Consider the following 26,772-nt stretch of genomic DNA (forward strand, 5'->3'; position numbering starts at 1 on the left):
CTACACAGTTACATCTCATACTCTCCATAGACTGCTGTTACAGGACATGCACTGCTCCCTGGCTACATAGTTACATAAGATACACTTGTGATACTGTTGTTACAGGACATGCACTGCTCCCTGGCTACATAGTTACATAAGATACACTTGTGATACTGCTGTTACAGCACATGCACTGCTCCCTGGCTACACAGTTACATAAGATACACTTGTGATACTGCTGTTACAGCATATGCACTGCTCACTGGCTACATAGTTACATAAGATACATTTGTGATACTGTTGTTACAGGACATGCACTGCTCACTGGCTACACAGTTACATCTCATACTCTCCATAGACTGCTGTTACAGCATATGCACTGCTCACTGGCTACACAGTTACATCTCATACTCTCCATAGACTGCTGTTACAGGACATGCACTGCTCCCTGGCTACACTGTTACATCTTGTACTCTCTATAAACTGCTGTTACAGGACATGCACTGCTCCCTGGCTACACTGTTACATATCATACTCTCCATAGACTGCTGTTACAGGACATGCACTGCTCCCTGGCTACACAGTTACATCACATACTCTCTATAAACTGCTGTTACAGGACATGCACTGCTCCCTGGCTACTCTGTTACATCTCATACTCTCCATAGACTGCTGTTGCAGGACATGCATTGCTCCCTGGCTACACAGTTACATCACATTCTCTCCATAGACTGCTGTTACAGGACATGCACTGCTCCCTGGCTACATAGTTACATCACATACTCTCCATAGACTGCTGTTACAGGACATGCAATGCTCCCTGGCTACACAGTTACATCACATACTCTCCATAGACTGCTGTTACAGGACGTGCACTGCTCCCTGGTTACACAGTTACATCTCATACTCTCCATAGACTGCTGTTACAGGACATACACTGCTCCCTGGCTACACAGTCACATCTCATACTCTCCATAGACTGCTGTTACAGGTCATGCACTGCTCCCTGGCTACACAGTTACATCTCATACTCTCCATAGACTACTGTTACAGGTCATGCACTGCTCCCTGGTTACACAGTTACATCTCATACTCGCCATAGACTGCTGTTACAGGACATACACTGCTCCCTGGCTACACAGTCACATCTCATACTCTCCATAGAAGGGAGCTGCCTCTCCCTTATCCTTCAAAGGATCACAGATCAGAGCGCCACTTGCGGACCACGACAGACAGTACCCAATTGTTGGCTTATTGGACATTCAAGTCTTTTCTTTTTCTCTGACTTCAACACAGTATTGACTTAAGTATCGTTTTTATTTTTTACTATTTTTTTACGGTGCGTTCCCATTAGGATACCATACCCCCTTGGGTTTCCTTATTTTCATTTTACAATACTGTGATTGCAGTCTTGATTGAGACCTCTAGTAGTTATGGCCCTGTCTATAATCCTGATCTCCATGGAATTAAAGTGATATAAAACCCAATTTGTTTTTATTTCATGATTCAGATAGAGCAGGCGATTTTAAGCAACTTTCTAATTTACTCCTATTATCATTTTTTTCCGTACTCTTGGTATGTTTATTTGAAAAAGCAGGAATATAATAAGCTTAGGAGGTAGCCCATTTTTGGTTCAGCACTTGGGTAGTGCTTGCTGATTGATGGCTAAATGTAGCCATCAATCAGCAAGCACTAACCAGGGTGCTGAACCAAAATGTGCTAAGCTTTCATTCCTGCTTTTTCAAATAAAGATACGAAGAGAACGAATAAAAATTGATAATAGGAGTAAATTCGAAAGTTGCTTAAAATTGCCTGCTCTATCTGATTCATTAAAGAAAACAAATTGGGTTTTATATCCCTTTAATTTGTGTCTTGTATCACATATGTTGGAGTTTTTGATCTTAAAGTGAAAGTCCATCCTAGCGTTTTACAAACGCTAGGATTGGCTATTGAAACAAATAAAGGGGACTTTCATTTATGAAGTATAAGATACTTCACGTAGTATAAGATACTTCACGTAGTATAAGATACTTCACGTAGTATAAGATACTTCACGTAGTATAAGATACTTCACGTAGTATAAGATACTTCACGTAGTATAAGATACTTCATGTAGAAAACTCCTTTATTTCTTTCAATTGATCGCCGTTCTTAGCTGCTAAGGAAGCCCACGGCTAAAAAGATTTTTTGCTAAGAGGTGACGTTTTCACCTCTTAGCCAATAGCCGTGCAGTAAATCCAGCTTGGCGCCCAAAAAAATTATTTAGCCGTGGGCTGCTGTAGCAGCTAAGAACGGCGATTGATTGAAACAAATAAATGAACTTTCTACATGAAGTATCTTATACTTCATGAATTAAAGTCCCCTTTGTTTCAACAGTCAATCCTAGCGTTTGTAAAACTTTCTTAAGATCAAAAACTCCAACATATGTGATACAAGACACAAATTAAAAGGATATAAAACCCAATTTTTTTCTTTAATGAATCACATAGAGCAGGCAATTTTAAGCAACTTTCTAATTTGACTTTTACTTTGAATTGAAAACTAACAAAGGTTTGGAATTTGACTTGCTGGGTGTAGAGAATATTCTGTGCTGTATATATATATGTAACACCCTTACCTAGTGACATCGTGCTGTCTCCTGCCACCCACTGTGTACAGACACCTGCCAATACCACTGGGAGCTTCATTATGTTGTAAAGACCAGGACCAACCCCAGACTGGTTACTGAGCAACAGACCTGTCTAGTGCTACTAGTGATGCACAAAGTAATTGTTTTGTTCCAGCATCTGAAAGATCATGTTTCAATGCCTGGAAAGTGTTACTGAGACTGGAGTGTCTAACTGGCTTTATACCAAGGCTAGTGCCAGGTACCTGAGGGGGAACAACTATGTAGCAACAAAATATTTCACTTCTATATGCAAGTAATTTTAAACAACTTTCTAATTTAGTTTTATCATCACATTTGCTTTGTTCTCTTGTTATTCTTAGTTGAAAGCTAAACCTAGGTAGGCTCATATGCTAATTTCTAAGCCCTTGAAGGTCACCTTTTATCTTAATGCATTTGATAGTTTTTCCCAGCTAGAGGGCATTAGTTCATGTGTTTCCTATAGATAACGTTGTGCTCACGCATGTGTGGAGTCAGCACTGATTGCCTGAAATGCAAGTCTGTCAAACGATCTGAGATAAGGAGGCAGTCAGCAGAAACTTAGATACAAGGTAATTACAGAGGTAAAAAGTGTATTTCAGAGTTGGTTATGCAAAAATGGGGAATGGTAAATAAAGGGATTATCTATCTTTTTAAACAATAACATTTTTAGGGGCATATTTATCAAGCTCCGGCCTTCAGTTTCGTCAGAAGCACAAGTTATGAAGCAGCGGTCTAAAGGCCGCTGCTCCATAACCTTTCCGTCTGCTCTAAGGTGGCGGACAGACATCGCCGGAAATCAAACCGATCTAATACGATCGGGTTGATTGACACCCCTGCTAGCGGCCGATTGACAGCGAATCTGCAGGGGCCGGCGTTGCAGCAGCTGGTGCAATGCTGAATGCAGAGATCGTATTGCTCTCCGCATTCAGCAATGTCTGTCGGACATGATCCGCTGATCGGATTATGTCGGACAGACATTTCATAAATAGGCCCCTTGGTGTTTACTATCCCTTTAAATGCAACATGTTCAATTGGAAAAGAGATGTTCACTGAAATCTCTTGTAGAATATTAAAGAGAGATTCCAGCCAAAATTGGAATCCACTTGGATGCATTTCAGTTTTGAATAGAAGTATTTTTATAATATACATGCATTAGCAAAAATGCCTCTAATAAAAGATATAGCTGTTTCAAAAGTGTATTTAAGTATGCTCCGTGCACCAGCATTTTAAGTGAAGTTAAACTTTGATGAATCAGTGCACTGTTTTTAAAAATACTATTAAAAAAAGGGGCACTTTCATTCATCAAAGCTTACATTTCCCCGTTTTTGTACAAATACTTACCTTTTATTCTGGAAGCCGCACCAGCGCTTCCCCTGCCCGTCGCAGTCACGTCACCAATGAAGAATCTGGCTTCCTCCAATCACGACTTCCCCTCAGGCAATGTTTGACAATGAAGAGGCTTGCGATGGGCGGGGGAAGCGCTGGAGCGGCTTCCAGAATAAAAGGTAAGTATTTGTACAAAAACGGGGAAATGTAAACTTTGATAAATGAAAGTGCCCCTGTTTTTAATAGTATTTTTAAAAACAGGGCACTGATTCATCAAAGTTTACCTTCACTTTAAGTGCTGACATGATACAAGCCCCACTAATGCTCTGAGTAGCTACAGTATTTAAAATGCTGGTGCACTGAGAATATCTAGCTATGCCTCACATGCACGTGCAGAGTAAAATGTCAACACTAAAACAATGATAACTTTTACTAGAAGCATTTTTACCAATACATTTATATTGCAAATATGTTTCTATTCAAAGATGCAATAAATCTATGTGCATTTAAATTTTGACCGATTAAATCAACATATAGCTCAGGAGCGTGCACATGTCAATACTATGCAGTGTTTGCAACAATGTATAACAATGTTACAAACAATGTTGTAAAATATTGCTGCCTACTTCAAAAGTATTTTTGTTTGTTTGTGAGCTAATGGTTTCAATTGTTCTCCAAACAGAGCTCTAGCTGCAAAAAAAATAAAAATGGTGTGAGTGCCGTACGGCTAGAGCACCGATTGGAGAACAGTTCAAACCGTTAGCTTACAAAAAAAAATTAGTTTTGAAGTGGGCAGCCGCAGTGCTATATTAAAAAGTAAGTTAAAGCGCATCTTCAACTGATGAATTAAAGGGACAGGAAATCTCAAAATTCTCTTTCATGATTTGAATAGAACATATAATATTAAACAAATTTCCAATTTACTTCCGTTACCAAATTGGCTTTGTTCTCGTTATCCTTTGCTGAAGGAACAGCATTGCACTACACATCTAGTTAACCAATCACAAAAGACAAATGTGTGCAGGCACCAATTACTAGTGTAGGATATGTGCGTATTCTTTTTCAACAAGGGATACCAAGAGAACAAAGCACATTTGAAAATAGTAGTGAATATAAAAGTGTCTTAAAATTACATGCTCTATTGGAATCATGCAAGTTATTTTGACTTTCCTATCCCTTTTCCGGATTTCCTTATTGTCAGTATATTTATGAAAATCTTAGTAGTGCTATCCAAATAATATATCAGCTTATGGCAGGGTTATAATCACAATACAAATAATAATTTTCCTTAAAAATAGAAACCCTTGCACAACATGCACCTACTAGACCATACGATTAATATAAATATCTGAATTCTTTTATTTAGTTAATATCCATAAACATATTGAAATATATTTGCAATAAAGGGAAATGAAATAATATTATATGCACTTGAAAACTATTTAAATATGCCATGCAAAATTCATACACGCTTATCTTAAAAACCAACCTTATTTACAAATCTTTTAACATCCGAGCAATACAATTCTAAGCTGTGCTCTTAAACAATAGGATAATATATATATTTTGCTATTTAACTGCAATTTATCCTAATACAAAATTTACATTATCAGAACTTGCACAGATGAATTACTTAACAAATCAGATATAGATTTAAACAATATGTAGGCTGTGACTACCAATTTAAAATACAATATACACTTCTGAATTATTATTATATATTTGCATCGATAAACAATTTAAGATTGGGATTAGTATAACAATACATAGGCTATGAAATGCTGACTTGAAATATTTCCTTAACTCTGCTACATACAGCAATAGTAAATGTTTACTTTAAATGCTTGCATACAAACAGGCAGGCTAAGAGCTATTTAAGGTTATATAATACAATCTAAAAGCCCAATTTGTTCTTTCCAATTCAAAAATTGTAATTTTACTGTAGTGGCTATGCATATAACTTATCTTATCAAAAACCTTGTATACATCACCAAGTAAACCAGTCGATATCCGGTTTCCAATGTTTCGCAACAGATCCAATTTCACCTCAGAAATTCAAAATTTGGGGATAATGCATATGGAGTCCAATAGTAGGTGTGTGCTTTAATAATAACCACAGCAGTTATTATTCCTTCAGGATCAGCCAACAACAACACCACCTTTCTTTTAGTCTCTATGCTGGGGTTTAAATCATCTGATCTCACCCCTCCCCGTTTTTGATTTTTATCAGTCATTGGTGAATATTGGAAACACCCACTGAGCCTTGTCCCTTGTCATTGGAATATCTTATTTTTAACAGCCAAAAGGCTTTCTGGCTGTAGTTCTCTCATGGCAACACCGGGTGGCAGCATTATGAACAGACATAGCAACATTTGAAACAACTTAAATCAGTATTTCTATGAAATGGTTATTCATTTTATCATAATTTACTGCAACAACTATTCACAATATTTGTTTTGGATAAGTTATATCTTAATGAATTTTCTGATCATTTTGATATGAAACATCAAATACATCTAGCATTATATTAAAATAATTTATATTTCATTTAGCCTAACAGAAAATTTATATTTCATAGTCATATCACATCAAAGTAACTTCCATATCTTCATCTCACTATATTTTAAAAGATGTATTTAAAACTTTATAAACATTTATTGCACATTCATATGATATGACTTATTTCATCTCACGCAGGCATTCCATCTGAAATAAAGTAATAAGTGTCATTAATTATTTCTTTCCAGGTCCACAAGTATTTATTTATATTCTTAAAAACACAGAGGCTAAGTAAGATCTTTTATGTTTTCAAAACATATATATATATATATATATATATATATATATATATATATATATATATATATATATATATATATATATATATATGCACATTCATTTCTATGTAGATCTGAGATGATATAAAATCCAGAAGATTATGCATTGCTCCCTTTGTAAAATGTATTTAATTCAGTATTGTACTGTATTCCAACAAGAATATGCCATATTTTATGTTTCTAATAAGCCCAGGATGTATGAACCTTCTTCATGCAGATCTGAGATTATATGTCTGAAAAATATAAACAATACTGAGGTTATTAACATTTTTGACTGACTAAAACAGTTACCTCCCAAGCTTAGCAAATACTCATGTAATAATAATAGAGAATTAGACAATTTCCCAAATTTCTATATTTAATACATTCTGGGGCATGCATTCAAACAGAGGGAAAAAAAAAAGTTTATTTGCTGTCTGTTTTAGTGCTTCAGAGTCACACCTCAGCATCTGTCTTTTGTTTCCCAAGGCCTTCACTGCCCCACATGGGGTCAATCCACGAGTAGTTGTAAAAGTCTTAATACAGCATATTTCCTGTTTAGCCAGCAGTGCAGATGTGTATTTGATGTTTAGGGATAACTAACACCTATGTGCATAAAAGCTGTTTCTCTATGATTTTGATCAGTTCCAAAAGGGTATTTCAGACATTTCGTCTCCATATATTTTGTGTGGTGTCACCTATCTGACAATCTATCCTCTTAATTTGCCTTTTATGACTCATCCTGTCTCAAACTGTAAGTTGATTATAGCAAATTTGGTATGGGCCTCATGTTCCATTGCCCCCCCCCGTGTGTTTAGCATAACTTTAACAATGAGTGTGGGAGATCTCTTAGAAATAATCCTTTGTTTTACAGACCATGTGCACATCCACAGATTTATTAAATAAAGATAAATATACTTCTATATATTATTTAATAATATTTCAAATACCATGACATTATACAAAGGGGAAAGTTACTATCACCTTAATAGCAGACGTGCCATTATAAAAGGTGATAAAGTGCTGTGGTGAAATATTACATATGACGTACAGTATATGATATACCAGTGTGCTAATCCAGTTTAATTGTGTGAAATAGGAGTAGTAAAATGATAAACTGCTTATGGAATGAAACCAAATACTGGGAATTATATTTTCTAGATTAAGAGTGGAGCGATAAAAAATTATCTCTATCGAGTGTTAACACCGCTCTAGTTAAATCAATAGCACCCCTATTCTTGTGCTCATATTATGCTTTGAAAGTAGAACGATTTTGTTCAACTGAAAGCCTCAGTCACGCTAACATCTGGAGGTTGGATGGATGAAGATAGAAGATGCCGTCTGAATGAAGACTTCTGCCAGCTTGGATGAAGATTTTGGCCCGCTTGGATGAAGACTTCTGTCGGCTTTGCTGAGGACTTCTGCCGCTTCGTTGAGGATGGATTTCCGGTCTTCAAAAACTGTAAGTGGATCTTCGGGGGTTAGTGTTAGGTTTTTTTAAGGGTTTATTGGGTGGGTTTTATTTTTTGATTAGGGTTTGGGCAGAAAAAGAGCTAAATGCCCTTTTAAGGGTAATGCCCATACAAATGCCCTTTTCAGGGCAATAGGGAACTTAGGTTTTTTAAATAGGATTTTATTTGGGGGGTTTGGTTGTGTGTGTGGTGGGTTTTACTGTTGGGGGTTATTTGTATTATTTTTTTACAGGTAAGAGAGCTAATTTCTTTGGGGCAATGCCCCGCAAAAGGCCCTGTTAAGGGTCATTGGTAGTTTATTGTAGGCTAGGGTTTTTTTATTTTGGGGTGGCTTTTTCTCTTGTTAAGTGTATCCAGTCCACGGATCATCCATTACTTGTGGGATATTCTCCTTCCCAACAGGAAGTTGCAAGAGGATCACCCACAGCAGAGCTGCTATATAGCTCCCCCCTCGCTGCCATATCCAGTCATTCTCTTGCAACTCTCAACAAAGATGGACGTAGTAAGAGGAGAGTGGTGTATTATAGTTAGTTTTTTAACTTCAATCAAAAGTTTGTTATTTTTAAATGGTACCGGAGTGTACTGTTTCATCTCAGGCAGCATTAGAAGAAGAATCTGCCTGTAATTTCTATGATCTTAGCAGAAGTAACTAAGATCCATTGCTGTTCTCACATATTCTGAGGAGTGAGGTAACTTCAGAGAGGGAATGGCGTGCAGGTTTTCCTGCAATAAGGTATGTGCAGTTAATATTTTTCTAGGGATGGAATTTGCTAGAAAATGCTGCTGATACCGGATTAATGTAAGTAAAGCCTTAAATGCAGTGATAGCGACTGGTATAAGGCTTATTAATAGAGATACATACTCTTATAAAAGTGTAATATAAAACGTTTGCTGGCATGTTTAATCGTTTTTATATATGTTTGGTGACAAAACTTATTGGGGCCTAGTTTTTTTCCACATGGCTGGTTTGATTTTTACCTAGAAACAGTTCCTGAGGCTTTCCACTGTTGCAATATGAGTGGGAAGGGCCTATTTGAGTGCTTTTATGTGCAGCTAAAAATACTGACAGAGACATTCAGCTTCTTCCTGCATGATCCAGGACATCTCTGAAGGGCTCAAAAGGCTTCAAAGTCGTGTTTGAGGAGGGTAACAATCACAGTAGACTGTGGCAGTTGTTGTGACTGTGTTTAAAAAACGTTTTTGTCATTTATTATTCTGTTTTTGTTATTAAGGGGTTAATCATCCATTTGCAAGTGGGTGCAATGCTCTGCTGACTTGTTACATACACTGTAAAAATTTTGTTAGTGTAACTGCCTTTTTTCACTGTTATTTCAAATTTTGTCAAAATTTGTTTCTCTTAAAGGCACAGTAACGTTTTTTTATGTTGCTTGTTAACTTGCTTTAAAGTGTTTTCCAAGCTTGCTAGTCTCATTGCTAGTCTGTACAAACATGTCTGAAACAGAGGATACTTGTTCATTATGTTTAAAAGCCATGGTGGAGCCCCATAGGAGAATGTGTACTAAATGTATTGATTTCACCTTAAACAGTAACGATCAGTCTTTATCTATAATAGAATTGTCACCAGAGGGGTCTGTCGAGGGGGAAGTTATGCCGATAGGGACTCTAATAGATTCTGTAGAAATGAAAATTTACCTGACGGAGTCCAGGTTATCAAAACTTCTAAATGCTTGCCGTGTTCTTCACTCCATTCCGCGCCCCACGGTGGCTCAGTGCATGGAAGTAATCGGCTTAATGGTAGCGGCGATGGACATAGTGCCATTCGCGCGCCTGCATCTCAGACCGCTGCAATTATGCATGCTCAGTCAGTGGAATGGGGATTACACAGATTTGTCCCCTCTACTAAATCTGGATCAGGAAACCAGAGATTCCCTTCTCTGGTGGTTATCTCAGGCCCATCTGTCCAAGGGTATGACCTTTCGCAGACCAGATTGGACAATTGTAACAACAGATGCCAGCCTTCTAGGTTGGGGTGCAGTCTGGAACTCCCTGAAGGCTCAGGGTTCATGGACTAAGGAGGAGAAACTCCTCCCAATAAATATTCTGGAGTTAAGAGCAATATTCAATGCTCTTCTGGCTTGGCCTCAGCTAGCAACACTGAGGTTCATCAGATTTCAGTCGGACAACATCACGACTGTGGCTTACATCAACCATCAAGGGGGAACCAGGAGTTCCCTAGCGATGTCAGAAGTCTCCAAGATAATTCGCTGGGCAGAGACTCACTCTTGCCACCTGTCAGCGATCCATATCCCAGGTGTAGAGAACTGGGAGGCGGATTTTCTAAGTCGTCAGACTTTTCATCCGGGGGAATGGGAACTCCATCCGGAGGTGTTTGCTCAATTGGTTCTCCGTTGGGGCAAACCAGAATTGGATCTCATGGTGTCTCTCCAGAACGCCAAGCTTCCTTGTTACGGATCCAGGTCCAGGGACCCAGAAGCGGCACTGATAGATGCTCTAGCAGCGCCTTGGTTCTTCAACCTGGCTTATGTGTTTCCACCGTTTCCTCTGCTCCCTAGTCTGATTGCCAAAATCAAACAGGAAAGAGCATCAGTGATATTGATAGCGCCTGCGTGGCCACGCAGGACCTAGTATGCAGACCTAGTGGACATGTCATCCTTTCCACCATGGACTCTGCCTCTGAGACAAGACCTTCTAATACAAGGTCCTTTCAATCATCCGAATCTACTTTCTCTGAGACTGACTGCATGGAGATTGAACGCTTGATCCTATCAAAGCATGGCTTCTCCGAGTCAGTAATTGATACCTTAATACAGGCACGTAAGCCTGTCACCAGGAAAATTTACCACAAGATATGGTGTAAATATCTTCATTGGTGTGAATCCAAGAATTACTCATTGAGTAGGGTTAGGATTCCTAGGATATTGTCCTTCCTCCAAGAGGGTTTGGACAAAGGATTATCAGCTAGTTCTTTAAAGGGACAGATTTCTGCTCTGTCTATTCTTTTACACAAGCGTCTGGCAGAAGTTCCAGACGTTCAGGCATTTTGTCAGGCTTTAGTTAGAATTAAGCCTGTGTTTAAATCTGTTGCTCCTCCATGGATCTTAAACTTGGTTCTTAAAGTTCTTCAAGGGGTTCCGTTTGAACCACTTCATTCTATTGATATCAAACTTCTTTCATGGAAAGTTCTTTTTCTGATGGCTATTTCCTCGGCTCGAAGAGTCTCGGAGTTATCTGCCTTACATTGTGATTCTCCTTATCTGATCTTTCATTCAGATAAAGTTGTTCTGCGTACAAAACCTGGGTTTTTACCTAAGGTGGTTTCTAACAAGAATATCAATCAAGAGATTGTTGTTCCATCATTATGTCCTAATCCTTCTTCAAAGAAGGAACGTCTTTTGCATAATCTAGACGTAGTCCGTGCCTTGAAGTTTTACTTACAGGCTACTAAAGATTTTCGCCAAACATCTAACCTGTTTGTTGTTTACTCTGGACAGAGGAGAGGTCAGAAGGCCTCTGCAACCTCTCTTTCTTTTTGGCTTCGGAGTATGTTACGGTTACCCTTAGTCTCGCTGAGAGATGGACCGCTTAGTAGCCTGGATTCCTATTGCTGAAGAGGGGAGAAACTGCTTTCCATAGTATTCTATATGAGTCTCGCAAATGTAGAATAATCCCCCTTAGCTGTAGTACAGCTAGGATACCCTTCTGCCCACAAAAACGAGTCAACGCTGCGATTGAGGGACAACCAAGAACTGAGGACTGGGATGCCCAGCCTGCTTTTTATTTAGGTTACATGCACACAGGGCACTCCCAGGGGGGGAAGCATTAAATCCCCCATCACACATTTAGACAAAGCCCTTGGACAGGCCACCGCAGATAACAAGTGCACACAAGAAAACAATTGAGTCCTTCTTATCACCTAGCAGTGAATGCTTATCACAAACTTAATTACAGTACACAATATGCTAGGAAACCTGCCTCAGAAAATAGTTTTCTCAAAACTGAACAGAGTTAACCCTTTATGAAATGATACTTGTTACAGTTTTCTTGGAGCCCTTCTTAGGCGCTGGCTTGGCTGGTTCAGGCATTGCTGCTGGGAAATAAGTTTCTTCACAACAAAATAACTAATGCTTCTGTAACAGTGCTCCCTTTCTGTGGAACACTCTGGCAGACACGGTCTGACCCCTTTTCGGGGCAGACTAAGGCTGTCCAGACCGCTGGTTATGCGGGGCTGAGGTCGGTTTGTCTGGACAACCCGTCGGCGTTGCCATTCTGTTTCCCAGGTCTGTAAGTAATGGTGAAATTGAAGGGTTGCAACGATAAACTCCAACGTAATAGCCTGCCATTATCTCCAGAGACCCGGTTCAGCCACACCAACGGGTTATGGTCGGTGACCAGAGTGAACTCCTGCCCATATAAATAGGGAGTCAATTTCTTTAATGCCCACACCAAAGCCAAACACTCCTTTTCGACCGCTGCATAGCTGACTTCGCGGGGCAGGAGCTTCCGGCTGATGTAGGCAACTGGATGCTCCCCTCCATCTTCGCCTACTTGGCTGAGGACGGCTCCCAGCCCGAACATGGAAGCATCTGTATGGACGATAAAACGTTTGTTAAGGGCTGGAGCCGCCAAGACAGGAGCGTTAATTAGAGCATTTTTGAGAGCCTGGAAAGCCGTTTCACAGTGGGGAGACCACAGGACCTGTCGAGGTAAGTTCTTCTTGGTCAAGTCAGTCAGGGGTTTGGCAAGTGTGCTGTAGTCTGGTACGAACCGTCTATAGTACCCTGCCGTGCCCAGGAAGGCTAGGACCTGAGTCTTAGTGATGGGGGTGGGCCAATTGGCGACAGCTTCTATCTTGGCCGGCTCTGGTCGCTGCTTTCCACACCCCACCCGGTGACCCAGGTACTGTACCTCGGCCATCCCAAAGCGGCATTTTTCTGGCTTCAGAGTCAGGCCAGCAGCCCGGATCTGATCCAGAACCATTCCTATGTGAGCTAAGTGGTCCTCCCATGACTCACTGTGGATGGCTATGTCGTCCAGGTAGGCGCAAGCAAAACTCTGGAAGCCATCCAGGAGCCTATCCACCAAGCGCTGGAATGTAGCTGGGGCATTCTTCATCCCAAACGGCATTACCCTAAACTGATATAAGCCGAATGGGGTGACGAATGCCGACTTGGGGATAGCCTCCGGGGCCAGGGGAATCTGCCAGTAACCTTTGCAGAGGTCAATAGTGGTCAGGTAATTTCCCCTGGCTATACGATCGAGTAGCTCGTCTACCCTGGGCATAGGGTAAGCGTCCGTCACGGTCTTTTCATTGAGCCTCCGATAGTCTACGCAGAACCGGGTGGTCCCATCTTTCTTGGGCACCAAGACAACTGGGGAGGCCCAGGGACTATCGGAGGGCTCAATTACCCTGAGTTGGAGCATCTCATTGATCTCCTTCTTCATTCCTATCCTAACTGCTTCGGGGATTCGGTACGGAGCCTGGCGCAAGGGAGCTTGTCCCGGAGTATCTACCTCGTGGGTGGTTAAAGTAGTGTACCCTGGCTTCGGGGAGAAGGTGAGGTGTTTGGACTGTAGGAGTTGGTTGAGCTGCTCCCTTTCAGTGGGGCTAAGTCGGTCTCCTATCTGAACCTGAGCCACTATACCTGTGGGGAGACTCTTTTCTAATAGGTCTGGAATGGGTAGACTGTCGGGGCCTTCCTGAGGGGAACAACATACGGCCGTCACGTTCTCTGGTCGCTCAAAATATTCCTTGAGCATGTTTACATGGAATGTCTTTCTAAGATTGTTGTCGTGGCAGCTAGCTATCACATAAGTGGTGTCTCCCCTTTTCTCTACGATCTGGTAGGGGCCCTGCCAGGACGCCTGCAATTTGTCTGTCTTCACCGGCTTAAGTACTAACACCTTTTGTCCTATGGTAAAGATTCTCTTTCGGGCCCCCCGATCGTACCATACTTTCTGTCTTCTCTGGGCCGACTGGAGATTAGCCCGCACGGATTTGGCTAATTGCTCCATTCGGTCCCTGAGTTCCAGCACGTATGGCACAATGGGGACACCTTCAGTCTCCATCTCTCCCTCCCAGTGCTCCCGGATCAGGTTTAGGGGTCCCCGTACCTTTCTTCCGTAGAGCAACTTGAAGGGAGAGAACCCTGTCGTTTCCTGGGGCACCTCCCGATAAGCAAAAAGGAGGTGCGGCAGGAAGCGTTCCCAGTCTCGGTATTCCTGAGTGAACGTCTTGAGCATTTGCTTGAGGGTCCCATTGAACCTCTCACACAGCCCGTTCGTCTGGGGGTGGTATGGGGAGCTCAGGAGGGACTTAATTTTGCAAACCTGCCAGAGTTGTTGTGTCAATTCAGCCGTAAATTGGGTGCCTCGGTCGGATAGGATTTCTTTTGGAAATCCTACCCGGGAGAACACCTGTACTAGTGCATTCGCTACCGTATCCGCTTGTATGTTGGATAGGGCGACAGCCTCTGGGTACCTGGTAGCGTAGTCCACTACGGTAAGAATGTAGCGCTTACCGGAGGGACTAGGGGTAGCCAGTGGTCCCACTAGGTCAATAGCAACCCGGCTGAAGGGTTCCTCTACAATGGGCATATTTACTAGATGGGCTTTAGGGTGATCGCCTCGCCTTCCTACTCGTTGACACACATCGCAGGTGTTACAGTAAGTTCTAACGTCAGCGTGTACCCCTGGCCAAAAGAACGTGTGAGTAATGCGGTGTAGGGTACGGGTTACAGCTAGGTGGCCTGCTAAGGGGATGTCGTGGCCTATCTTGAGGATTTCTTGACGGTATTTGTGGGGCACTACCAGCTGTTGCCTACGCTGTCCCCTTTTCTCTGTCCAGCGGTATAGTTTCCCTTTTTCCCATAAGAATGTTTCATTATCTGCCCCGCCCCCTCCGGTCTCTGCTCGTTCCCGGTACTTTTGTAAGGTCGGGTCAGTCTTAGACTCTGTCTCGAAAGCATCTGGGGTGTCCCAGGGTATGGGGCCTAACATGTCAGGCAAGGTCGGGGTAGGTCTTACCTGTGTCTCCCGCACTGGTGAGAGTTCTCGCTCCGTCCGGGCTTGGGCCCGTGTAGTCACTGGGTCCGCCTCGTTGTTGCATACTGGAGCATAGGCAGAAGTCATGGGGCCCAAATCATTGCCCAGTAGTACTTCGGCAGGTAAATTATCCATTATGCCCACGTTCACAGCCCCCTTTCCCGCTCCCCAATCAAGATGCACTTTAGCTGTTGGAATTTTGTACACATCCCCCCCCGCCACTCTAACGGCCACAGTCTGTCCAGATCGCTTGTGCTCCGGCACCAAATGACTCTGTACCAGCGTGATAGTAGCCCCTGTGTCTCTCAATCCCTCGGTAGATCGCCCCTCGAGCCATACCTTCTGCCGATGGTGCTGGCGGTTATCTGAGGCAGCATATACAGGGTCCGCCTCGTGAAGCGGCCCCAAATATTCCTCCATAGGGGCCTCTTGGTTAACACAGAGGGTCCGGGCCGGACGATATGCCCCAGAGGGGTAATTGTAATTCCTGGGTGTCTGGTGCGTATTAAGGGGGCAGCTAGCCATGAAATGCCCTGGTTGCTTGCATCGGTGGCAAGTCGGTCTGGGACGCTCAGAGCTGTTATTGGGTGGTCCTGAGTGTCTGGCGGGCCCTGCGGGCACCGGGGCTCGGAATTCAGCACGAGGGGGTGCACGGTAAACCTCTCTGGGTTCGTGAAGACGGGAGTCATAATGTTCATCGGCCAATTTGGCTGCTTCTTCTAAGGTAGAAGGTCGCCTGTCTCGCAGCCATTCCTTCCCTTGCTGTTCCATGCCATTATAAAAATGTTCTAAGAGAAACAATTGTAAAATTTCCTCACCAGTCACCGCTTTACTTCCGCTCATCCAGTGATTTGCCGCTCTCCGCATTCGGTGCGCCCATTCCATATGGGTATCGTTAGGCTTCTTTTTCGTGCCCCGAAACTGTCGGCGATACGCGTCCGGAGTTACTGCGTACCGTCGCAACAGTGTCTCCTTAACTAGCTCATACTGTGTCACTTCCTCAGCACCCAGAGTACGAAAGGCTTCCAGGGCTCGCCCGGATAGTTTCCCAGACAATATCGTGGGCCACTCCCTGTTGGGAATCTGGTGCAGGGCACATTGCCTTTCGAAGTCCGCCAAATATTCATCAATCCCTGTCTCGCTCTCTAGGAAGGGTCGAAATGCCGCATAGGGTATCTTGGGCCTCCCAGCATTTTCGACAGGGATGATTACCTGCGGGGCTTCAGCATTGCGGTGTGCGTTCGCTAGGTTGAGTTCGTGGGCTCGAGTCTCTCGTATATCCTTGTCCACTTCCGCCATCAACTGCTGTACCAATTCCATGGAGGGGTTCGGCCCGTACAGTGAGAGCCTCTCCCGAACAATCCTGGTTTTTTCGTCACTAATCGTGGTCGGTGTTTCCGCCATTGTGAAGCTCTGATCCAGTTCGGTCAATTCTGCGATCAGCTCTCTCCTCGGCCGGTTGCTGGCGTACCCCCCTCTGCTTTCAAGTAAATCCTTTAGGGTTGTACGCTTCAATTTTTCGTAAGCACTCTCCATCCGTTCTGTACCTCTCCTAGGAAATCCAGGAAAAATCCCACCGCTGCCGCCAAATGTTACGGTTACCCTTAGTCTCGCTGAGAGATGGACCGCTTAGTAGCCTGGATTCCTATTGCTGAAGAGGGGAGAAACTGCTTTCCATAGTATTCTATATGAGTCTCGCAAATGTAGAATAATCCCCCTTAGCTGTAGTACAGCTAGGATACCCTTCTGCCCACAAAAACGAGTCAACGCTGCGATTGAGGGACAACCAAGAACTGAGGACTGGGATGCCCAGCCTGCTTTTTATTTAGGTTACATGCACACAGGGCACTCCCAGGGGGGGAAGCATTAAATCCCCCATCACACATTTAGACAAAGCCCTTGGACAGGCCACCGCAGATAACAAGTGCACACAAGAAAACAATTGAGTCCTTCTTATCACCTAGCAGTGAATGCTTATCACAAACTTAATTACAGTACACAATATGCTAGGAAACCTGCCTCAGAAAATAGTTTTCTCAAAACTGAACAGAGTTAACCCTTTATGAAATGATACTTGTTACAGTTTTCTTGGAGCCCTTCTTAGGCGCTGGCTTGGCTGGTTCAGGCATTGCTGCTGGGAAATAAGTTTCTTCACAACAAAATAACTAATGCTTCTGTAACAGTGTATAATCCGTTTAGCCTATGAGACTGCTGGACAGCAGCCTCCTGAAAGGATTACAGCTCATTCTACTAGAGCTGTGGCTTCCACCTGGGCCTTTAAAAATGAGGCCTCTGTTGAACAGATTTGCAAGGCTGCAACTTGGTCTTCCCTTCATACTTTTTCCAAATTTTCCAAATTTGATACTTTTGCTTCTTCGGAGGCTGTTTTTGGGAGAAAGGTTCTACAGGCAGTGGTTCCTTCTGTTTAAGTTCCTGCCTTGTCCCTCCCATCATCCGTGTACTTTAGCTTTGGTATTGGTATCCCACAAGTAATGGATGATCCGTGGACTGGATACACTTAACAAGAGAAAACATAATTTATGCTTACCTGATAAATTTATTTCTCTTGTAGTGTATCCAGTCCACGGCCCGCCCTGTCCTTTTCAGGCAGGTCTAAATTTTAATTAATCTACAGTCACCACTGCACCCTATGGTTTCTCCTTTCTCGGCTTGTTTCGGTCGAATGACTGGATATGGCAGCGAGGGGAGGAGCTATATAGCAGCTCTGCTGTGGGTGATCCTCTTGCAACTTCCTGTTGGGAAGGAGAATATCCCACAAGTAATGGATGATCCGTGGACTGGATACACTACAAGAGAAATAAATTTATCAGGTAAGCATAAATTATGTTTTTATTTTGATAGGGCTATTAGATTAGGTGTAATTAGTTTAAATATTTTTTTTATTTTTTTTATTTTGTGTAATTTAGTGTTGTTTTTTTTTGTAATTTAGTTAATTGTATTTAATTAATGTAATTTATTTCATTGTAGTGTAAGGTTAGGTGTTAGTGTAACTCAGGTTAGGTTTTATTTTACAGGTAAATTTGTATTTATTTTAGCTAGGTAGCTAGTAAATAGTTAATAACTATTTACTAACTAGTCTACCTAGTTAAAATAAATACAAACTTGCCTGTGAAATAAAAATAAAACCTAAGCTAGATACAATATAACTATAGGTTTTATTTTACAGGTAAGTATTTAGTTTTAAATAGGAATTATTTAGTTAATGATAGTAATTTTTATTTAGATTTATTTTAATTATATTAAAGTTAGTGGGTGTTAGGGTTAGGTTTAGGGGTTAATAACTTTAGTATAGTGGCGGCGATGTTAGGCACAGCAGATTAGGGGTTAATAACAGTAATGTAGGTTGCGGCGATGTTAGGGGCAGCAGATTAGGGGTTAATAATATTTAACTAAAGTTTGCGATGCGGGAGTATGGCGGTTTAGGGGTTAATATATTTATTATAGTGATGGCGGAAGCAGATTAGGGGTAAATAATTTTATTTTAGTGATAGGGGAGGGCCTCGGTTTAGGGGTTAATAGGTAGTTTATGGGTGTTAGTGTACTTTTTAGCACTTTAGTTATGAGTTTTATGTTACGGCTTTGTAGCAAAAAAGACATAACTACTGACTTTCAGTTTACGGTACGGATCTTGATGGTATAGGCTGTACCGCTCACTTTTTGGCCATACAGGCAAACTCGTAATTCCGGCGCTGTGGAAGTCCCATTAAAAAGGACTTTTTAAAAGCTGCGGTAGTTACGTTGCGTTACGGCCAAAAAAGTGTGCGGTGCACCTGTACCTGCAAGACTCGTAATACCAGCGGTAGTGAAAAAGAGCCATAACGATGCTTTTTCACTCATACCGCAAAACTCGTAATCTAGCCGGTAATTTGTCCACCTCCATTTTTTTATTTAATGGGAAATGAAACCCAAAATTACAAGTTCACTGAATATAAAAGAGCACTGAAATCTCAGAGAGGAAAGTAATATAGGAACTGCAGTTATGTCTGTCTCTCCAAGCATGGTTTTTCACTTAAAACTTGTTCAAGCATGCGTTATTCATAAAGACTATGGGGCCTATTTAAGAACGTGCGAGCGGACATGATCCGATATTGCGGATAATGTCCACTGCACATTGATAAATTTTTACAGCATACGCTCTCGGCATTTATCATTGCACAAGCAGTTCTGTTGAACTGCTGGTGCAATACCGCCCCCTGCAGAGCAGGGGGTGTCAATCAACCCAATCGTATTGGATCAGGTTGATTTCTGGCGATGTCTGTCCGCCGCCTCAGAGCAGGCGGACAGGTTATTGAGCAGCGGTCTTTAGACCGCTGCTTCATAACTTGTGTTTCTGGTGAGCCTGAAGGCTCGCCAGAAACACAGGGCATCAAGCTCCATACGGAGCTTGATAAATATGCCCCTATACAAGTATCTAATGTCGCAGATCTCGCTATTTGAAAGATTACAGGGTTGTCTTGTCTTTCTATAAACAGTTTATAAGTTTATATGTTCTCTATATGACCAAAAGTATGTGGACACCTGACCATTACACCTGTATGAGCTTGTTAAACCATTGCAAAACCATGGGCATTAAAATAGAGTTGCCGCCTCCTTCAGCTATAACAGCCACAACTCGATAGGATTTGTAAAGGTCAGGTACTGATGTTGGACGAGAAGGTTTGGCTCACAATAGGTATTCCAATTCATCCCAAAGGTGTTCAGTGGTTTTGAGGCCACTCAAGTTCCTCCACACAGAACTTCATGCCTTCATGGGCCTCGTTTTGGGCACAGGAGCACAGTCATACTGGAACAGGAAAGGGCCTTTCCCAAACTGTTGCCACAAAATTAGAAGCACCCAATAGTCTAAAATGTCTTTGTATCCTATAGTATTAAGATGACTCTTCACTGGAACTGGCCTAGCCCTAACTCTGAAAAACAGCCCCATGATCATTTCTCCACCAAACTTTACAGTAGGCATTATGCATTTTGGTAGGTAGTGTTCTCCTGGCTGAAGTTGCTCCTAAATGCTTACAGGCCCATTTATCAAGCTCCGTACGGAGCTTGTGGGCCCGTGTTTCTGGCGAGTCTTCAGACTCGCCAGAAAAACGAATTATGAAGCAACGGTCTAAAGACCGCTGCTTCATAACCCTGTCCGCCTGCTCTGAGCAGGCGGACAGGAATCGCCGGAAATCAACCAGATCGAATACGATCGGGTTGATTGACAGCTCCCTGCTGGCGGCCGATTGGCCGCGAGTTAGCAGGGGGCGGCGTTGCACCAGCAGCTCTTGTGAGCTGCTGGTGCAATGTTAAATGCGGAGAGCGTATTGCTCTCCGCATTTAGCGAGGTCTTGCGGACCTGATCCGCAGTGTCGGATCAGGTCCACGAGCCCTTTGATAAATGGGCCCCTTAGACTTCACAATAACAGCACTAGTTGACCAGGGCAGATCTAGTAGGGCAGAAATTTCATGAACTGCCTTGTGGCAAATGTGGCATCCTAAGACAATCCACGTGTAAAGTCTTTAGTACCACTATTAATGTTTGTATATGGAGATTTCATGGCTATGTGCTGGATTTTTTTCATCTGTTAGAAATGGATATGGCTGAAACACCTGAACTTGATAATTAGTAGAGGTTTCCACATTATTTTGGCCATATAGTGTATATATACTAGATAGATATTTTATGTATACATGATTGTTTGTGTGACTAGACGTGTATTTTGTTCTTTACAGGAATGTATCTTATCTGGGATCATGTCAGTAAATGGAAAGAAGGTTCTACATATGGACAGGAATTCATACTATGGAGGAGAAAGTTCGTCTATCACCCCTCTGGAAGAGGTACAGTTTTTTACATTTGTATAATACTTGAATGTTCTCTTCAGTGAGTAGATATCTTGCATGTATTGTATTTTTATTGACACCCAAGGTCCTTATTTGTACTGTTCTGTAAGGACACAAGTACCATGTTTCTCTCACGTTCCTGATGTTATTCATTTGCAGCTGTATAAAAGATTTGATATTCCTGATGGACCTCAAGAAAGCATGGGGAGGGGGCGTGACTGGAATGTGGATCTGATCCCAAAATTTCTAATGGCTAATGGTGAGTAGAAATATATGTGTCACTTCAAGAGAGTGGTTTCCTTTCATAAGGCAGGGTGAGTCCACAACTTCATTCCTTACTGTTGGGAATAACCCACCTGGCCACCAGGAGGCAAAGACACCCCAGCCATAGGCTTAAATATCCCTCCCACTTCCCCTATCCCCCAGTTATTCTTTGCCTTTCGTCACTATAGGAGGTGGAAGAGAAGTGTCAGAAAGATTTGGATAGTCCTGTAATAGTATGTTAAAGTAGTCATGCCAACCTCTTAGTGAGAGTATTGATGAAAGTTAGAGTCTGGAGATGCAGGGAAGATCCAGACTGTCGCTAACAGCTCCTGAGAAATCAGTGTTGATGAGTTTCACTGCTTACTGCTACACACTCAAGTCCATGTCAGAAGCGCTGCTGCAAGACTGTCACAATTAAGAGGCTGTGCCTGTTCCACAGCATGGATCTTGGAGGGTAAGACCGTTTTTTATATATACAATTTAAAACGCTATATAGGGTCACAGTGTGACTTCTTTATACCTCGATAGGATCAAGGGTTAATATCTCCTTAAGGGAGATTATTTGAACAGTTTGGGGATTTATATCTGCTTAAAGGGATACTGACCCCAAATTTTTTCTTTCATGATTCAGATAGAGCATGCAATTTTAAGCAACTTTCTAATTTACTCCTATCATCAATTTTTCTTTGTTCTCATGTTATCTTGATATGAAAAAGCAGTAATAAAAGGTTAGGAGACGGCCCATTTTTAGTTTAGCACCTTGGTAGCGCTTGCTGATTGGTTTGCTACATTTAGCCACAAATCAACAAGTGCTACCCAGGTGCTGAACAAAAAATGGTCCGGCTCTAAAGCTTACAGTACTGCTTTTTTAAATCAAGATAACATGAGAACAAAGAAAAATTGATAATAGGAGTAAATTAGAAAGGTTCTTAAAATCTCATACTCTATCTGAATCATGAAAGAAAAAAATTGGGTTTAGTATCCCTTTAATGTGAGAGTTTTTTAGGCTCATAGACTGTGTGTTTTTTTTTTTTTGGCTTGGAACCAACAGGTTTCACTTTCGTTTTTGAAGTGTTGTGCAGCTCATAATAGCTTGCCGCCCTTTTTCATAACAGGGGAAGTCCTGTCTTAAAGTGAATGTCAATTTTGATGCTAAAGTGACCGGTTTTTAAAAATTCAATTAAAAACAGGGGCACTTTAATTCATCAAAATTTGCATTTCACTCCTGTTGTGAAAAAAAAACTTAGCTTTTAATCTTCACAGCAGCTCCAGCTTCCTCCGGTTGTTGCAAGCCATTTCTGATGTCAGAAATGATGGATAGGTCATCCTCCAATCACGGCTTCCCTCCCGGGGGAATCAGTGTCTGATTCAACACTGTGATTGGAGGAAGCCGGATTCCTCATTTTAGACCCAGGAAGAGGCTTTGCAACGGGTGGAGGAAGCTGGAGCTGCTGTGAAGATTAAAAGGTAAGTTTCTTTTCTCAACAGGAGTGAAATGTAAATTTTGATTAATTAAAGTGCCCCTGTTTTTAATTGAATTTTTAAAAACCGGGCACTTTAGCATCAAAATTGACTTTCACTTTAAGTACCACGTGACCGGGTGCAGTCTCTTTCATTTCCTAAGATCCTGCTGCAGACATCACTCCTGAGGAGAGCGTTTTCACTGTTATCTGTCTGGGTCTAGGAGGTGGTGAGTGCCCCAGCCATTGGGAGTATTAGGTGCCGTTTTTTAAATAAAAGCGTTTATTTTTTATTGTCCTTCTGTGGGTATATACAAAGCTATGGAGGATTCCTGTTTATATTGTGAGGAGGCTGTGGTTTGCCCGCCTGCTCCATTTTGTTCCATTTGCCTAAACACTGTTCTAAAGTCTAAGAAGGGAGACAAGCCTGCTAATACTCATAGCGCTATTAGCACTTTTGAGCCGTCTATTTCTCAGAAATCAGGGTCCCGAGAAATTACTACTTTCTCTACATTACCCGCTTCACATGCAGTTCCCTGCGGCTCAACTAATCCTCCATCTGGAGGGGGCTTTTTCCAGCGGATTTTACCGCGCAGTTACAATCGGCGGTGTCTGCGGCCCTGAGTGCCTTACCTCGCTCTAACAAACACAAGAGAAATGTTAACATAGTTCTCCTGACCTAGAGTGATCTAAATATTTGTCGGATTTAGCTACTATATCCCAGCTATCCGAGGATGAGTTAATCTCTGTAGCTTCAGAGGGTGAACTTTCTGAGACTTCAGTTACTAAACCTCCTTCAGTGGAGAAACCCTCCTTTAGATTTAAAATTGAGCATCTACGTTTTTTATTAAAGGAGGTTGTGTCTACTCTAGAGGTTCTAGAGGCTACACTCCCTGAGGAGCCTAAGATCCCTATATTAGACAGGGTTTACGAAGATAGGAAGGTCCCTCTGACTTTTCCTTTGCCAGTTAAGATGGCGAACATTATTAGTAACGAATGGGAAAGAGTAGGAACTTCTTTTTTCCCCCTCGTCTACTTTTAAAAAATGATTCCCGGTCCCTGACTCTTAATTAGATTTATGGGGCTCCATTCCGAAGGTGGATGGCTCAATCTCCACGCTGGCTAAACATACTACTATCCCTCTGGAGGATAGTTCTTTTTTTAGAGAGCCTATGGATAAAAAAATTCAAACTTTTCTGAGGAAGATGTTTCAACATACAGGGTTTTTATTTAAACCGGCTGCAGCTGTAGCCGTGGTTGCTGGAGCAGCTACCTACTGGTGCAACACTCTGTCGGAGCTCATTGAGGTGGAGACTCCCCTCAAGGATATTCAGGAGAGAATTAAGGCACTGAGAATTGCTAACTCCTTCATCTGTGACGCAAATATGCAGATGTTTTGCATAAATTCAAAGGCTGCTGGCTTTGTGGTTCTAGCCCGCCGGGTTCTCTGGTTGAAGTCTTGGTCTGTGGATATGACTTCTAAATCCAGTCTCCTTTCTCTTCCCTTCAAGGGTAAGATTTTATTCGGTCCAGGGCTGGACTCCATTATCTCTACGGTTACTGGAGGGATGGGTGCCTTCCTGCTGCAGGGTAAGAAGAATAGGCCTAAGGGACAGCAATTGTCTAATTTTCGTTCCTTTCGTGCTGACAAGTTGCAACAACAGCAGTCCTCTTCCAAGTCCGAGCAGCCCAAGAGTACTTGGAAGCTGGCTCACTCCTGGAATAAGTCCAAACAGACTAAGAAGCCCACCGAGAACAAATTGGCATGAAGGGGCAGCCCCCGATCCGGGATCGGATTCAGTTGGGGGCAGACTGTCTCTTTTTTAAAACTCTTGGTTCCAGGATGTACAGGATCATTGGGTCCTGGAGGTTGTATCTCAAGGATACAGGATAGGATTCAAGTCTCATCCGCCCAGGGGCAGATTCCTACTCTCCGGTCTTTCGACACGACCAGAAAACAGGGTTGCCTTCTTAGGTTGCGTATGGGATCTCTCCTCTCTAAGATTAATTGTCCCGGTTCCTACAGCAGAAAGAGGTTTGGGGTTTTGTTCAAACCTTTTCGTGGTTCCAAAGAAGGAGGAACTTTCCGTCCAATTTTGGACCTAAAGTGCCTAAACAAGTTTCTGAGTGTTCCCTCTTTCAAGATGGAAACAATACGGTCAATCCTGCCTCTGGATCAGGAAGGACAGTTTATGACCATAATAGACCTGAAGTATGCATACCTTCACGTCCCGATTCACAGGGAATATTTTCAGTTCCTGAGGTTTGCTTTTCTGGATCAGCACTTCCAGTTCATAGCTCTTCCTTTTGGCCTAGCTACTGCTCCAAGGATATTTACAAAAGTTCTGGGGGCTCTTCTAGCCATTGCCAGAACACAAGGTAATGCAGTAGCGCCTTACCTGGACGATATCTTGGTACAGGCACCTTCTTTTTGTCTAGTGGAAGAACATTCAGAGTCCCTTCTCAGTCTTCTTCAATCACATGTATGGAAGATAAACTTGGAAAAGAGTTCTCTTACTCCAAGTACAAGGGTGAATTTCCTGGGAACTATAATAGACTCCATATCCATGAGAATATTCCTCACAGATCAGAGACGTTGCAAGCTAACTTCTGCATGTTTTGCCCTCCAGGCCTCTTCGAGACCCTCACTGGCTTAGTGTATGGAGGTAATCGGGCTCATGGTGCCCTGCATGGACATTATTCCTTTTGCCAAATTCCATCTCAGACCCTTACAACTATGCATGCTGAGTCAATGGAATGGCGACCATACAGATCTGTCTCAACAGATTGTGCTGGACAGCTCTCCTGGTGGCTCTGTTCAGATCATCTGTCCCAAGGTACGTGCTTTTTAAAGCCCGTCCTGGAAGATTGTGACTACGACGTAATCCTTTCTGGCTGGGGAGCCATTTGGGATGCCAAAAAGGCACAAAGTCTGTGGACTCAGGAGGAGTCCTCCTTTCCGATCAATATTTTGGAACTCCAGGCAATCTTCAATGTCTTAAAGTCTTGCCATCTTCTGGGATCGTCCCAGTTTATCAGATTCCAATCAGACAATATAACCTCGGTTGCTTATATCAACCATCAAGGAGGAACGAGAAGTTCCTTGGCGATGAGAGAAGTATCTCAGATACTAGAGTGGGCGCAGACTCACAAATGTACACTGTCAGAGATCCACATTCCGGGTGTGGACAACTGGGAATCGGACTTCCTCAGCAGGCAATCCTTTCACCCAGGGGAATGGTCTCTTCACCTCAAGGTGTTTGCAGAGATATGCAGCGAGTGGGGGACGCCGGAGATAGATCTCATGGCATCCCGTCTCAATACTAAGCTACCCAGGTACGGGTTGAGGGATCCTCAGGCGGAATTGATAGATGCCCTATCAGTACCATGGAGGTTCAGTCTCATATATCTTTTTCCTCCATTAACGCTTCTCCCTCGTGTGGTGGCTCGCATCAAGCAGGAGCGAGCATCTGTGATTCTGATTGCTCCATCGTGGCCGCGAAGGATGTGGTTTGCGGATCTGGTGGGGTTGTCCTCATCTCCTCAGTGGCGGTTACCTTGTTGCAGAGATCTGCTGATACAGGGTCCCTTCGTTCATCAAAATCTAGATTCTCTGAGGCTGAGTGTGTGGAGATTGAACGCTTAGTCTTAGCCAAAAGAGGGTTCTCTGAGAGTGTTATCGACACTCTAGTTCAAGCTCGTAAGCCAGTTATTCGTCGTATCTACCATAAAGTGTGGAGGACTTACTTGTACTGAAGATTGTGTCTTTTCCTGGCATAAGGTTAAGGTTGCCAGAATTTTAGCTTTTCTTCAGGATGGACTGGAGAAGGATCTATCTACTAGTTCCCTGAAGGGACAGATATCGGCCCTGTCGGTGATACTGCACAAAAGATTGGCTGAGCTTCCGGATGTGCAGTCCTTTGTTAAGGATCTGGCTA

General features: G+C 42.6%; 1 protein-coding gene across 1 annotated transcript in view; it reads left to right on the top strand.

Annotated features, from left to right (window-relative positions):
- GDI1 (GDP dissociation inhibitor 1) overlaps positions 1–26,772 on the top strand; it is a 71,745-nt gene that overhangs the window by 8,304 nt on the left and 36,669 nt on the right. The window contains exons 2-3 of the mRNA XM_053695684.1: positions 21,000–21,107; positions 21,270–21,369. Of these exons, the coding sequence (XP_053551659.1) occupies positions 21,000–21,107; positions 21,270–21,369 (208 nt within the window). The remainder of the gene's footprint in view (positions 1–20,999; positions 21,108–21,269; positions 21,370–26,772) is intronic.

Source organism: Bombina bombina, chromosome 12 (assembly GCF_027579735.1).
Source record: "Bombina bombina isolate aBomBom1 chromosome 12, aBomBom1.pri, whole genome shotgun sequence".
Lineage (NCBI taxonomy): Eukaryota > Metazoa > Chordata > Amphibia > Anura > Bombinatoridae > Bombina > Bombina bombina.